At 44.6% G+C, this 15,298-nt stretch overlaps 1 protein-coding gene across 2 annotated transcripts in view; it reads left to right on the forward strand.

Annotated features, from left to right (window-relative positions):
• Positions 1 to 9,379: 9,379 nt before the first annotated feature.
• Pcsk5 (proprotein convertase subtilisin/kexin type 5) overlaps positions 9,380 to 15,298 on the forward strand; it is a 429,292-nt gene continuing 423,373 nt past the window's right edge. For both annotated transcript variants that reach the window (XM_041661614.1, XM_041661613.1), the window contains exon 1: positions 9,380 to 10,058. In XM_041661614.1, coding sequence (XP_041517548.1) covers positions 9,861 to 10,058 — 198 coding nt within the window. In that variant the 5' untranslated portion in view covers positions 9,380 to 9,860. The remainder of the gene's footprint in view (positions 10,059 to 15,298) is intronic.

The raw sequence follows: 15,298 nt of genomic DNA on the forward strand, positions 1-15,298 counted from the left end.
GCTTGCTTCTAAAAAGGAATATCTAGACATGAAAAGAGCTGTGTTTTAGCAGGGGAAATGCTGTATTTCTCTTCTTTTTAAACTATTGTAAATATATTTCTAGTATTTCATTCTGATGAAAATGAGGGTAGCAAAAGTCAGAGTGGGGAAATATTTTAGAATAATGTGAAGTGAAAATTTAAATTTTCCATAAAAGGAAGAAGATGACATTAAACACACCCCATCACAAACATTTATGCATTATTATTATTGTTATTGTTGTTACTATTGTGGCTGGGTCTTCTATATTCTAGACTGGCCTCAAACTCTCCAGCATAGGATGACCCTGAACTTCTGAATTTCCTGATTCCACTTCATGAGTATTTGAATTACGGGCATCGTTTTGAGTCTTTTTGCTTTATTATCAAAGTTCTATTAATAGCTAGGTATATTAGGCATGTGCAAGTATGTTTGTGGTATGGAGGAGTCAGGGTTTAAAAAATGCCACAATGGGAAAACTGATCTGCCAACAGGAGCCACTACAGAATAAACATGTCCTTGAAATCTTCCAAAGGCTCTTTTTATAACAGCATCCACCATAATGAATGCCAGCAGACATCTCTGTTGTTTCTCTTAAACATGGGATTTCATCATGAGGAGTATTTCACAACCCAACTCATCAGCCCATCTGTAGGATGTGAGTAATTAGCAACTCAATTCCACTCTCAGCCTTGACATTTCTGGGCAGGGTTGATTGGATATCCATCTGGGAGGAGAGTGGAAGATTTACTGGACTCTGAGGTGGAGAGAGATGAGGGGAAGAGGTGGGAAGAAACTGCCGTCTAGTGACAGACATGGAGAGGCTAGGAGGGGAGTCTCCAGACCCTTCTTCTCAAATGACAACAGAACTTTCCCACTAAGTGAGTGGTGAGCACAGAGATGAAACAGAAGTTCCTTTCGGGAGTTTATCTTGGTAGAGGGATGGTGAATTAGGAGTTCACGATTCAGAAAGCATGAGTTACGGCCCAACCACCGTCACTCACTTGCTGTGTGTAGCTGGACAAGCAATTCCACTAAGCTGGTTTCCATTGCTCTAGAGAAACTGGTAGCTATGAGAGCGTTAAAATAATGACCATGTCTCTGTTAATCTCACGTGTCACTGTGAAGAGCAAATGTGATAGCAACTGGAAAGGAGTTTGAAAAGTTTATGTGAAAGCTGTCATTGTGCTCTGTGGGCATTAACCGTCAGAGTCAGGCAGGGTCATTCTTTATCCAAAGCCATTTGCCTTCACCCTTAACATGCGACTTAGTCAGCTTCCCCCTTTTTTCATCTAAATGTTTTTGGGGGAATTTTGCTTTGAGTTGGCATGGCGGAAAGAGCCTGTTCCTATGCGAACGCTACTTGGCAGGGAGTTTATCATTAAACACATAGAGAACAAATAACAGGAAAAACTGCCTAGAAAGCCCAGTGGAGGTAAAAGGGCTACAAGATAATAGAATATTGATTAGATAATTTGCCTCGGTGTCATTAGTTTCCACATATAACCTGAACCGCTTCTGAAAGAATTAATCTGCTAAACCCACAACTCCCCCAGAACACACTTGGGCAGAAAAATTGTTTTCTCAAGTGTGCAAGGTGTTAATGGCAACATCAATTCCATAAAGATCAAGGTCTTTTATGCAGCCAACACTGTGGCCCTGATTTGTTAAGGACCTTTGGTTAGCCACCGTCTTCACTGCCAATTTTACTTTCCTCTTCCACCTGATGTCGACTATGCCACTTCTTTGCATCCTGAAGTCTAAACTTCACCCATCCCTTAAGATCTTTCCCTAATACTGTTTGCCCCAGTTTTACAGAATGTCAGTGTTTTGCATTGCTGACATTTTCCACAAAATTCTTTTCATTTTTCATGTTGTTGCCAAAATGTCAACATGCAAATAGTCCACGAACTTGCCAACTTGTATCTGTGCGGATGCACACAAAAGGACCACGATGGCAGAGTCAGAAGTGACAACGGGTGACGAAGGGATTTCCTGCTTTCCTGCAGTGGTTTCAATCTTTGCTCACCCCTCACAGGTTAGTGTCTTTTTGGAACTTGAAACATGTTCTCACTTTTAAATAAATAAGCAAAGAGTCGTAGGATAGAGAGTTCTCCGTCCCCGAAGGCAAGCTGTGTCGTGGCGCAGTGTGATCCGGAAATTCAATCTCAGCTTCACTGACAGAGGCAATATTCAGCCTTTGTAGAAGCAATTTACACTCTAGCCTTATTTAACATATCTATGAAACAAGAGAACGTTGTTCATATTTGGAGAACAATTAAAGAAAAAAGCCTTTGTCTTTAATCACTCCTTAGACTCTTGGCTCATGAATTGCGAGGGAAGTCAAATAAGTCACTGGACTTAAAGGGTAGCACTTGCTGGGTTTCATATTAGAATATGATTTCCTCCCTGTCTTTATGCAGTATCTATTTTTGAGTAATGATAGGATCTTATAAATACCAATGAAGAATATCATGCACTTTAAGAAATCTGAAATCTGAGCTTTCTGCTGAAAGTATTCCACCGCTTTTTAGGAAAAACAACTTTATTGGTAAGTTATTCTCAAGTGTAAGATAACCATTTGAAAATAGAACTTTGCTGCCGTTCTTGGTGTATAAAGTGGTCGCCATAAGTCTTAGCCAAACGCCTCGTCCAGGAAACGGCTACTGAGAGGGTTGGCTCTTGAGGACAAATGGCTTTATTGTGAATCTAAAAGCTGTGGGAACAAAGAGGTTTACATTTTGCTTGTGTAGTACTAGAAGTCTGAGATGAGGGCCTGGAGCTTTGCAGGGTAAAAACAACAACAACAAGAAGAAGACTGTGCAGTGCCTTAGTAATAACTACAACCTGCATACCACAGAGGTGGATGGATTGTGCCCCCATACAATGATAGTGATCTATACACAGTTTTGAAAGTGATCAAACATAACAGAGTCACACGCCGTATGTTGTCATCTCAGCCCAGCTCCCCCAGATAACAGTATGCTCATAAGTTTAAAGGGAGCTGAAAAATGAACGTCACTGGTTAGGTGGTAGCCATTACCACACCATAGCACAATGCATTCCTCGTGTTTTGGATGCTGCTGGCCTAAGAAAGCACTACATTCCAGGTGTATAAAAGTAGAGCACATGCAGTTATATGCTGTCAGAGCTTTCCAATTTAGTAATAACTAGGTTACTTGCTTATGCACATACTATATTTTTATTGTTATTCAAATTATTTAATGAAAAGTTTATTGAAAAACAATGTCATATTATGCCAGCGTTAGCTTTACATATCTCTTGTTTACCTTATGTTGTGATTTGAATGTAAATTGTCTTCATTGGCTCATGAGTTTGAATATTTGAACCCCAGCTGGTCATGCTGTCCTGGAACATTGTGGAATCTTTAGGAGGTAGAGTTCTCACAGGAAGCAGTGAGCCATCAGGGGAAGGCTTTCAGGTTTGATAGCTGGGCACCCATTCCTGTCCATGCTCTGCTTCTTGCTTAGCTGAGATTTGAGGCTCCACACTCAAAGTGCTGATTTTTACCTCCACACTCCTGCAACCTGGAGCCATCCATCATGGGTACCTTGCCTCTGGGATGCACTGGGTTCTCTCAAACTGTGAGCCACAACAAAGCTTGCTTTCTCAGAGTTGCTTGTCATTTGCATTTGGTCAACAGGCATCGAGAAAAGGAATAAAGATGGCATGTCTTTTAATTGTGTCAAGAGGCTACAGCAAGTGAGCAACCTGGAGTGTGCACATTTGTGTCCGTTCCCTCTTCACAAATGCTTTAAGGCTGCAGGTGTGGGAAGGGATATGTTTGTACTTATAAAATGTATTTTCTCAGTCTATCTTGTTTCAGATTAGCATTTCGAAGTCACAGTGAGTGTGTATCATTTTAGAATTTCTCACTTGGGCACCGATGAATAAGAATATTCCCTTAGAATGTGTTCTAATTCCTAAGGCATTTTAGCTTCATCTTCCCAACAAGACCATGTTGTTGAATTGGTCGTTATTAAAGACCTGATTCTCTGGGAGGAACCAGAGAATAAAAAAGACAATTAAATATTTAAAATAACAGACTCCAGAGCCATTACAGGGAGAGCAAATCTTTAACCCAGAACTTTAGACTTGGAGAAGGAGGACTGCTGTGAGTTCCAGAGAAGCCTGGCTAAAGAGTGAAGCCATCTTTAAGAGAGAAAGAGAATGGGGTGGGGCTTACTCTTGTTGGAGCGTTCCTGCCATTGGCTTGTGGACTTCGTCTTTCTGATGGGTAAAATCTCAGGCTCTAAAGCTGTTCCTTTCATTTCCTCCATCCTTTCCCTGACCACTTTACCACCAATTAGAGACTCAAACAGGGTGAGAGCACAGTAACCCCATCCACCACTTCCATCATGAAGGGGACAATTGCTGTGGGACCAGCTAGATGGAAACTAGAAGCTAGGAAAAGACACTCAAGCTGTCTCATTTCTTTCCTGTTTGAGAAAAACAACTCATCCACAATCTTCACACTTTCTGTTCCAATTGGAAGGTTGTGTAGGTTAGCACATCAAAGATGACCTCAGAGGCACCAGAATGTGTTCGTGTCACATTAAGGAATGAAAACACAGACTTCCTTTTGGATTAATTTGACCAAGAGTGAGCCCAAATGAATCACTCTTTTTTCTCCTGTGTGTTCTATCTGTTTGTACTTTGTGATTACTGACCCATCTGTGTCTGTTTGTTTCTTTTGCTGTCCCCAACAAAGAGTTTTGTTCTGTATTTATTAAACATCACACACACACACACACACACACACGGCATGGAAAAAGAATGAAAGATTTTTACAGAAATCTTTAACAGACTTTTACTCAGGGAGAAGTCATTTTACTGACCCCAACCAACTCAAAGAGCAAACATAACCACAAACAGACATAACATGTTCTCTCTAATATGTATAGCGCATATCTGTTGTACAATGTGCTTCCAATATGTTGGCTGCTTTTAGCAAGCGATTACCACATCCATACATACTTATATTACTCTAGTTTGGGGACATGGAACAGTACATAGCTTAAATTAAAGCTATGCACTGGCTGAAGTTGTAAAAGCTCATTACATGGGCAATCCAAGGCATAGTAAGGCTGGTTACATTGTTCTCTTCAAGGAGCGTTAAACTTGAATAGGCTGGGTAGCCTAGCAGGTTAAGACAGAAGGACCCCAGGAGGTATCATTAACTTTACTGCCACATCTTCCTAAAGTACAATATTTTTTTTTGTGTGTGGGGGGGAATCTCTGTAGATATTGTCATGAAACCATATCACCACCGAAAGCTTCCTGAGGATCAGTTTGTCACTGCAGGCTTTAAATGCTTAGAGAAGGTAGTCAACAATGCCCTTTTAAGTCAACTCTGAACATGTTAAAGAAATAACTCAGGTTTCCTAAGGCTTGCAGGATGTGTCCCCTCTTACGATCACAGAATATATATTTCTGTAGTAAATGTGACAGCAAGCTTCGAGCTAACCTTTGTCTTGGGGATGTTATGCATCGTGGATCATATTTTTAAAGCGGCGTGGGTTCAACACCTGAGACGTCTGAGGGGAAGTCAAATGTCTATTTTCCTGATTGTGTTTGTTTGGCTAGCCTGAGTATATATGAGGCTAATGTTAATTCTAGTTCACAGCACACTACTGTGGTTGACTAATGTAGCCTTTTCTCTGTTTTATTTGTATTATTCTTCCATCTAACTCATTTTTCTCTGATTAGATTACTGTCTTTCAAAGTGGCTTTCTATTGAACTTTGTGATTTTATCTATTAAATAAAATTGGATAATGTGCTATCTAAGGTCCCCTTCAACTTTGATATTCTGTGAATGATCCTGGGACTTGAAATATATTTGGCTCAGCGCCTGGCATATGACAAATGCTTAATAAATGTGGCTTATTTGCATAACTTATTACTATTACCATTATTAAATCTGATGAATTTTTATTACTCTCCCTGAATTTCACATATTGGAAAGCTGTTTGGGATCACGTGACTGGGTGACTCTTCCACTGAGCTGTGAAATATACAGCTCCATTTTTTCCCCCTTGGTCAGCTCCAAAGTATCCATTATGAATTTATCATTGACTTACAAAATTTAAGCCTAGAAGAAATTTTAAAGGTTAATTTTCATCTGGGAAGACAGGAAGTATCCTATAATGCAGAGCCTTCCCAGAATAATTCCAGAGTGCAATGTCAAGATACTACGCCCTTATGGAGTTCTTGTTTACTTAGACACGACTGCTTAGAGTTCATGTAACGTTTATTTTAGGTCTTGGCGGAGAGGCTAAACACTAGTGGGGCCTCATTGTGAAGTCATATCTTATAGGTATTATAAGACAGAGTAACAGTGTTAAACTGTCTGACTTCACACCATATGGCAGTTATAGAGGGAACATCTATGGTCAGATTTTTTGGGGGGGATTTTTTTATTAATTAATTATGTATACAATATTCTGTATGTTTGCAGGCCAGAAGAGGGCACCAGACCTCATTACAGGTGAGTTGTGAGCCACCATGTGGTTGCCAGGAATTGAACTCAGGACCTTTGGAAGAGCAGGCAATGCTCTTAACCACTGAGCCATCTCTCCAGCCCTATGGTCAGATCTTAAGGTGATATTCTTTGCATACAAAAAAGGCAGTGTTCATCCACCTTGGACATGGACTGCCTGTCTCTAGTCAGGGATGGTGTACTAGCCACCATTATGCCATCAGCTCCCTTTCCCTTTAGTTTCTGAGTATCTGTGGTAAAGCAGACTGTCACAACTCGCATGTACCTAAAGGTAGAAAATAAACCAGTCCTCTTCTCTAGTTGTTGGTCCTTTTCTGAAAGCTACATTCCTGACCAAGGGAGACTCCGCTCAAGGATGTGAGAGGGCTAATGAAGACTTTAAATCAGGTGAAGGTGTCTTTATCAAAAGACAGGGATGTCATATAGATACATTTATTTGTTGTGTGTGTATGTGTATGTGGTGTGTGTGTGTGTGCATGGTGTCTGTGTGTCTGTGTGATTCTTGTGAGGGTTAGAGGATACCATGCTGGAGTGGAGATCTCTCCTTTCACCATGTGGGCCCTGGGGGTTGAACTCAGGTTTCCGGGTGTGGTGGTAAATACCATCTCATCAGCTGGACTTTTTTTTAAAAAAATATACTTATATCAAAAAGGAAAAATATGTCCTTGAAGAAACTAAACCTTGGTCCAAGAATTGACTAAGTGATTTCCCCCAATGTCTACCTTTGTCGTGTTTGGGTATGCCAGGCAGGACACACGTGTGGAACGCAAGAGTGTTAGTGAAGAAACGTAAACACAGCAAAAAAAAATTTATAGCGAGCAGTTTTGTCATGCTAGGGAAACAGTATTTAGCCCTCAGGAGACTCGGGCATTCCTCTTTATTTCATTCACAAGCTCAAACCCAGAGGCAACATGGATTCCAAGAGAAGTGTTTTGTGTTTGCTTGTTTGCTTGCTTGCTTGCTTGCTTGTTTTTTTGGTGTGTGTGTGCTGTTGAGAGACTTCTAGAGTCCTAGAGAGAAATCTCAAGGCCATGCTTCAACCTTGACTCTCAAAGTACTTTGGGCTGTGAGCCTCCTCCTGCTGAACAAGGTCAGACAAGTGCTTTTGCCCCACAGAGAGCGAATCCCCCCAATTCTGTCCCTTATGGACTTGCTGAGAATAGATCTTCAGTGAGCTCCTCTTGCTCTCTCTGGAGCTCAGCCACTTTGAGCTGCCTAGCTGCAGAAGCTCAGGATGGCAGTTAGCAGTTGACAGACCAATCTCTCTCCCTCTCTCCCTGCCCCTTACTCTGCAGCCCAGGGTGTGGGGGTTAAGAGCTGTGTCCAAAGGGACTGGCCAGTAGCCAGACTACACCAACACTCTAAAACCAAGCAGAGTGCCCATGTTTCTCCTTTTACAAAAACAATGGGAATAACAATGAGCCACATTTACTCTTGAAAATTCTGAGCCTAAATTCCACTAATATTTTATGTGTGTCTGCCCCCCCCCCCCCCCCCCCCGGTCACAATGTTCAGCACCATGTGAGAGGAACCATACCAGGTCCTCATACAGATGTGTTAAACCAGTCAATTGCACAATCAATAGAATACACATCCTTCTGAAAAGGGTATCTGTTTTCTCATCTACCTTTGACCTACAATATAGGGATAATGTTATTTTGAGTTTGTCAGATTCAAAATTATAGCATGTTTATACAATATGCAAAATGCCATAAAATTAAATTATGCTCCAAGGCACTTGTAGAATTAAGTTTGCAGGTATGCTTCACATAATAAAATCATCCTGCAATGGGTTAATCTCAGACACATTCAACTAGTGTTTAGGCAGAAAGATAAGGAATGGGAGAAGAGGGGAAAGGGCGGTGGGAATTCAGGACAGTAAGTCCTTTTAAGGCCAGGCGAACCATTTCATGAGGTCTAATTTTTCTTTTTTACAGTAAGCCACTCTTTGGCCCCTCACCTGCAGTAAGACAGTGTGGTTGGAGAAGCTTGAAGAGGCCCAGCATGGTTCCCTGCTTTGTCTGAAGTCATTGTGCTTTAACACAGACAAGGTATTTCATCCGACTTTCTCTGTGATCCTTTCTGTAGTATCATCCTTCACTGTTCCCAAGTCATATTTGGAAAGTTGGAAAACTCCCTTTGATGAGGAAGATGAAGCCCATTCGACGAACGGCCACTCCCTGGGAACAGACACTTGCCCATCCTCTACTACTCCAGATATCCCTAGAGCTATCTTTTCTCATTTCGAGCCTGGGATTTCACTCTCCTGTGACGCTGTTGCTGAGTATCAGAGTATCTCTAAAGTCAGCAGGCGACAGACTTGGCTTTGGCTTTTGTAAGAGTGGATAAGACTTCACTGTCCTGTGTGGCAGCTTCTCCCGGGAGCAGAACATGCAAAATAAACAGTTGCTGAAAAGCATAAAGAATCAGTCGAGTGGAAATCTCGAGTTATTTGTTCAGCAATTGAGACACCAGTGACCTTAAAATGCTTAGTTAGTACAAGATGTTTAGAGCCGGTATGAATGAATCTTTGGCATACTTCCGTCTTATCATCGTGTAAATCTTAGACTTTCCAGAGTAGTGGCAAATTAATTCAAATCCATACTGGTGGAGAGAGAAGAATAGAAACCAAGACCCTATGGGTGCTCTCTTCTCAGCTCTTTGGGGAGACTGTCCCCGACCCTAGAGGTTACAGTGGGAAGAACAGGGAGGCGCTAGGACCTGGGTGGCGCCTGGCTGAGCCAGGCTCGTGAGGGCGGAGGAGAGGAGAAGGGAGGGGAGGGAAAGGAGGGGTGCTCCGGGGGCGGGGGGAAGTCATTTATGCGGAGCGGGCGCCGCTACCGTCGCCACTCACAGTCGCCGCGCGCTGCTCAGAGCCTGAGGGAGCGCAGCGAGCGGGCGAGCGAGCAAGCGAGTAGCGGGGGCGCCTGGTCGTTGTCTGAGCTCGGGCCGGTCGTCTCCACCGCGCTCCAGGACCCCCCGAGAGGAACGAGAGGCAGCCGAAGAGTGCAGGAGCGGAGTCCGGAGAGCCCGCGGCTGAGGCGCCAGTCCCACTCCACCTCCTCCTGTGCCAGCCGGGGAGTGCTCGCCCACCGCCCCGCCGGCCCAGAGCCTGTAGCCCGGGTCCCCACTGTCACAGGGATGGTCTAGGAGCCTGCAAGGGGCTCGCAGCTCCGCTCCGCTCCTCTCCCGGACTCTCTGCCTCCTACCGACCGCTCCCGGTTGCGCGCCCCGCCGGCCCAGGCCGGAGAAGTTAGTTGTGCGCGCCGCTTAGCGCGCGAGCCAGCAGCCGGGCGAGCGAAGCTGCGAGGCGCCGGGACCATGGGCTGGGGTTGGAGGAGCCGCTGCTGCTGCCTTGGACGGCGGGACCTGCTGTGCGTGCTGGCGCTGCTCGCGGGCTGCCTGCTCCCAGTGTGCCGGACGCGCGTCTACACCAACCACTGGGCAGTGAAGATCGCTGGCGGTTTCGCGGAGGCCGACCGCATAGCCAGCAAGTACGGATTCATCAACGTAGGACAGGTAACCCAATCCCCGGTGACTCAGGCACTGCACCTAGAAACTAGCTGTTGGGGACTTCTTGTCCCTTTTCCTTGGACCCCTCCCCCTTTTCCAGATGTACTTCTGCAGCTGCGGCCCGAACTCCGGGGCGATGCTCGGTCCTTGCACCATCACACGCATGCCCCGAAGTTGCTGGGGTCCCTGTTTAATTTGTTTTTACAAGCTGTGCGGGACAGGTAGGGTCTTTGGAAAATCTGGGGTGCCTCTGCCCTGACTCAGACTCACCTTGGACCTTTGGACAGTCCGGGAGGGCTACTAACTTGAGGAAACACCCCTGCGAGTAATCGTGGCAGGGAAGGTAGAGACCTTTGCGAGGCCAAAGAGTGAGAACGCCTCTGGACCCAACTAGAAGGGGAAAGTCTGGATTAACCTCTTGGGCCACAGAACTGCTGGGCTCTGGTGAGCCTGGAGCGCTTCAACTGGAGCTGGGGTGGGAGGAGAGAGGAAGGGGGCGGGACGCCAGAAGGGAAGCACGAATTTAGAGGGGTCCTGGCTGCTGGTTCGCCTGGCTGGGATCCAAATGTGGGCCCCCGGAGCTGGGTGGGAAGGAACCTGGGAGACCTTGAAAGCCACTGGCTGGGTTCCGCTAGGGGAACTTCGGAATCTTCTATTGGGGTGGAACATGAGGTACCCTGTTGCAGCGTGTCGCAGGAATGTTTTGATGAGGTGCCTTTGGTGGGTTTTCGTTCCATTCGCTATCCTGAGGGAAATGCCAATACATTTTTATGGGACCCTAGCCAGCGCTACCGATTTGTATTCTGGCCTAAAAGCCCTGGATTTTGTCCTCTTTCCCTTGTCCCTACCAGAAACGGGACTGGAGAGTGCTCTGTAAGTGCCCCTCCTAAGGACCTCACAACTTTGAGACTGATTCAAGGAGGGAATCCTGTTGGAGCTCAAATGGGGTTGAGTGTAAAACCCAAGGGCCACAGGGACGTTTTGGAGTGTTCGCATGGTGCCACGGGGCTCCTAGGAAGGTAACCATTGGTGTTGATGAAGCGAGAGAGCACAGATGATTTCTGAGACCATTTCATTTGAACTCTGTGCATGCCTAGGATGCTGGGCCAGCCCCCTCCCCGCTCTGGCCACTGGGGAAAAATTCGACTGGGGGAATGAATTCCTTTGCCTGCTTCTAGAAATAAGCTGAGGAGGAGCTGTGCGCATACAGAGGACAGAGAGGGAGGTGTTGCTCTTTACCCTCCTGGAGGGAGGAGTATTCTAGAGAAGCCAGTGGAGGGCTGAGACCAGGGCAAGAAGCATGGTTTATGTCCCTGTCGCTTCTTTGGGGTCCCTGAAGAAGTTAGAGCACCCAGTCAGATTTTGTTGCCTGAGTGTCTGCCACCTGCAGGAGAATTACCTCTTGGGGTTCTATCGACCTCTTCCGTGAAAGAAACACGGAGTCCATTCAGGTCTTCAAACCAAACCTTACAATTTAGCACCGAATAAATCTCAGTAGTGCCTACAGGAAGGCTGACAGACAGAAAGAACACATCTGTCCAATCTTTCGGGAGACATTTTCAGTTCAGCCAACATTAAGCATCTGGAGCCAGCCGCATTGGAGGCTAAGTTCTCAAAGCCACACTAATTCAAAAACAACCGTGGTGCACAATGGGCATAAAACAGACCAGGACACTGGGACAGGAGACTGACCCCAACTGTACAGCCATGATTGGAATCTAAGACTCTGGTCCAGGATGGCTCCTTTGGGGATCTTGTTGCTTAAAGAATCCTTCTATCCAGTGTGCAGAAGGAAAGAGTAAAATCCCCCTTTCCCTGAATTCTAGTTGGTAGCTCAGTAGACTGGAAGCAAATATCCAGTCAGTGCTCACTAATACTTGCTTAGAAGGACCTGGACTTGTTGATAATGGGAGGTTTCTCAACTTGCAAGGGTAGAGAGACACTTCTGTCCTCCTGGACTCAGAATTGAGCTAAGATTGCAGAGTCCAGTCGCCTCTAGTGAGAGGGCAGCACTGTTCTCTCATCTGCTCGCTTTGAACAAGCAAACATGCCAGTGTCCTATAACCTCTTCTGACTTCTTACAAATGTCTTTATAGCGAAGAGCCACGGCTTTCCATGTCAAAAGTAAAACCAAGGAAGTTTATATACATACCACTAACTACTGTTTACTGTAGTTTTTACAATCCCATTGTGGAAATAAAGCTCTCCCAGGGGTTACAGAGGAGCCCTGAATTGCTGCAATAGCTAGTGTGAAAAGATCTGCTATTGTACAGAGTAAAACGTTTTCAGGCAAATGAAAGGAGCACAAAGCTGTTGGCTTAGGTGGGGTAAATTGAGTTCCTGCGTGCGCACCATCATGGCACTGTAAAGGGACAATGTATTTCGTATTCATCCTTTACTGCACTGACCTTTTAACACTTTGGCCATCCTTCTGTGATTCTTTCTTTCTAGCAATAAACCGGCCATGGTTCAGCTTAGGGCAGTAAATAATTTGCCAATGTTCCTGGAATGTTTTCATGTTTTGTGCTGGAGGTCCGGGGAGTTCGCTCATGTATCACAAATTCGATCAAGAACTTGCTTATTATTTCTGAAGTCATTTATGATGTATATGTATATATTTAGTATGATATCCTAGGCGAGGAAAGTAGTGAGTTTTTACCACGGTGAAGCTTACAGTGTTGGCTGCCTACTTAGACTATCAGTACAGTGTTTTGTGTAGCATGTTAGCATTTAAGGGTAAGATTTCTGGCCTGGAGATTTCTGCAGAAAAGTGGAGGTGGATCTCTTTTCTGTTCCGGGAAGATAAGACATACAGAGTAATGGGAGAAGCAATCAAACAAGCAAAAAGGCCCTCTAGAAGGGAGCAATAATGAGGGTAGTTCTTGCCTCTGGTTATGGAGATAGCATTATGTTTTCTTAGGTTTTATGAATGGTTTATGTTTAAAACTCTGAAGTGATGCCTAGCTATCGTCATTGCTAGTGGTTGTTCTTGTGTCAGAATATATCAAGTTTTGCTTGCTATGTTGGCTGTGGGATGCCTGGAGTTGGCAAACTGAGCTCTGAATAGGAGCCCCTGGAGTATCTAGAACTACCAACCCTTAATAGGGTGCCGCAGGGTAGGTGATATGCATGGCTGTTGGCATGCCTGGGGTAAGAAGAAGCAGCCTTTGTCCGCTGCCACTAATTGTATCCTCCGAGTCTTTGAGTTAACAGCCTACTGGTTAGGGAATGGAAATATAAAGGAATAAGGTCAGGTACATGTTATTAATTGTTGGTAGACGAGATCTGTATAGAGAGGAATGAATTTCTCGTTAATTGAATCTGGGAGAAGATCTCTTGTGAACAGATGGTTTGCAGGGCGCAGTTGCTGTATTTATCCTTCTATGAATTGCCTATAATCATTGATTCCAAGCCGGAGATTACCAGTAGCAGCCTTCCTCACCACCAGCCATGTCACGTTTTGTGCCGGTTTCCACAAGGCTAAAGCCAGCTGGAAGCTACCCTGGGATTTGCTTTACATGGGGCTCCCCCAGTGAGCATGTGGGTGTGAAGACTAGCAAGGCTGTGAGCGGGAAAGTCACTGAACTCTGTCTGTAAGATGATAAACCTTGAGATAACAAAGCAGGGGTCGCTATGCACTGCTCAGCACACAGGCCTGTGGTAAAACTTTCCTTGAATTCGAATCAGAGGGGACAGGTTGAAATAAGTGAGACCTAAATGTTATTTAGATATGGTGAAAGGAGGACTTTTTTTTTTTAATGGAAGATATGTAGATGTCAAATGGCTGAGTTAGGTGAGTTTTGTACACGAGGAGAGTGATTTTCTATTTCATTTAAAACTGTTTCAAAAACAGTTTTATGTTGCACTTAAACAATGCAAGCCGATGGCCCTGGATGGTACCATCTTCCCTCATTTACCTTTGCTTGAGATGGAAGGGAAGAAAGGGCAGTATGTAGAGAATGAGGGCTGGGGATAGAGCTTAGTTGATAGTATTGTACAAAGAGCTGAGTGCAGTTCCTAGTACCTCATAAAGTAGGCATGCTGGTGTGCGGATTGGGAGTTCAAGGTCATTCTCATCTATATACTGAATTTGAGGCCAGTCTGGGCTCAATTTTGAAACTGAAAATATCTGAAGGACAATTATATCATATTTATGTATATTATAAAGCATTTTGCATTAGCATATTGTGTTTAATCACATTTGAATTAAAATGTTAAGACTGAATGTCATCTGTACATGTAAACTCAGAATGATTTTCCAGGTAAGTAGAAAATGATCTTGAGCAGGAAGAACCTTGTTCAAAGATGCTGCTGCCTGGTTTCCTGGTTAATTTTGGTCTGTGAATAATAGGATTCTTAAATGCTGATGAGTGTCGGAGAGTGAGTTCTGGGTGTTCATGGCTAGCCCTCTAGGCTGTATGCAAATGGACTGAGTTTCCCTGGTAAATCTGTAGGCATGTTGTAAGCGGGAGAGTAGATGCATGGCTAATCCCATCTGATCCCTATGTGATACATCTGGCCTTGCACGGGATAGCTCTTCACAGCCAAGAACCTCAGCCCTGCCTTGGCTAGCTACTCTCACATGGCATGTTTCTCATGATGAGACTGAACCAGAACAGGGAAACCTGGACTAGAAAAATCCATCAAAGGCCGTAACCTGACGATGATGGAGTGTGTGGGGGGGTCTGTTGTATTAACCTCATAGACAAAGAATGGCTTCTATGAGGCCTTTGGGGTTCTGCTTAGCTTTAGAAAAACATTTCTGTGAGCCCCAAAGCCATTGAATTTGCCTTATCACAATCTCTCATGGGCTTCATTCCAGAGGTTTTAGCTTTAAAGGTCAGCCAAAGAAGCAGGATAGTATGCTGGGAAAATGTCCAGAGAAAGGGAGTCCTGACCCAGAAACACCCCTTGGGATGGGAGGGGTATTTGTGTTATTCGTTCAAGTCCTGTGAGGTAGAGTCTGGATTCTTCTCAAGGCTGAAGCGTCTCCAGGTATTGTTTTGCCTGGCGACCACATCACTCAACTCACGCAGGTTGGTCTGATGACAAGCTGCCTTTGGCTTCCCGTGTCATGAACATGAATGCCTCTGGACATTCATGCATGCTGGAAGATAGTTGGTGCTTATGTGTTTGTCCGTTTTGGGTTTTATAAAAATAAACACTGTACAGTTGAAAATGAAATTACTTGTGAAGTATTCTCGTTAGTTTCTGCAGAGCACAGCCCTACATCTGAGAGTACCAAA

Source organism: Microtus oregoni, unplaced genomic scaffold, assembly GCF_018167655.1.
Source record: "Microtus oregoni isolate MIOR12 unplaced genomic scaffold, Mior012 000012F_ref0000307, whole genome shotgun sequence".
NCBI lineage: Eukaryota > Metazoa > Chordata > Mammalia > Rodentia > Cricetidae > Microtus > Microtus oregoni.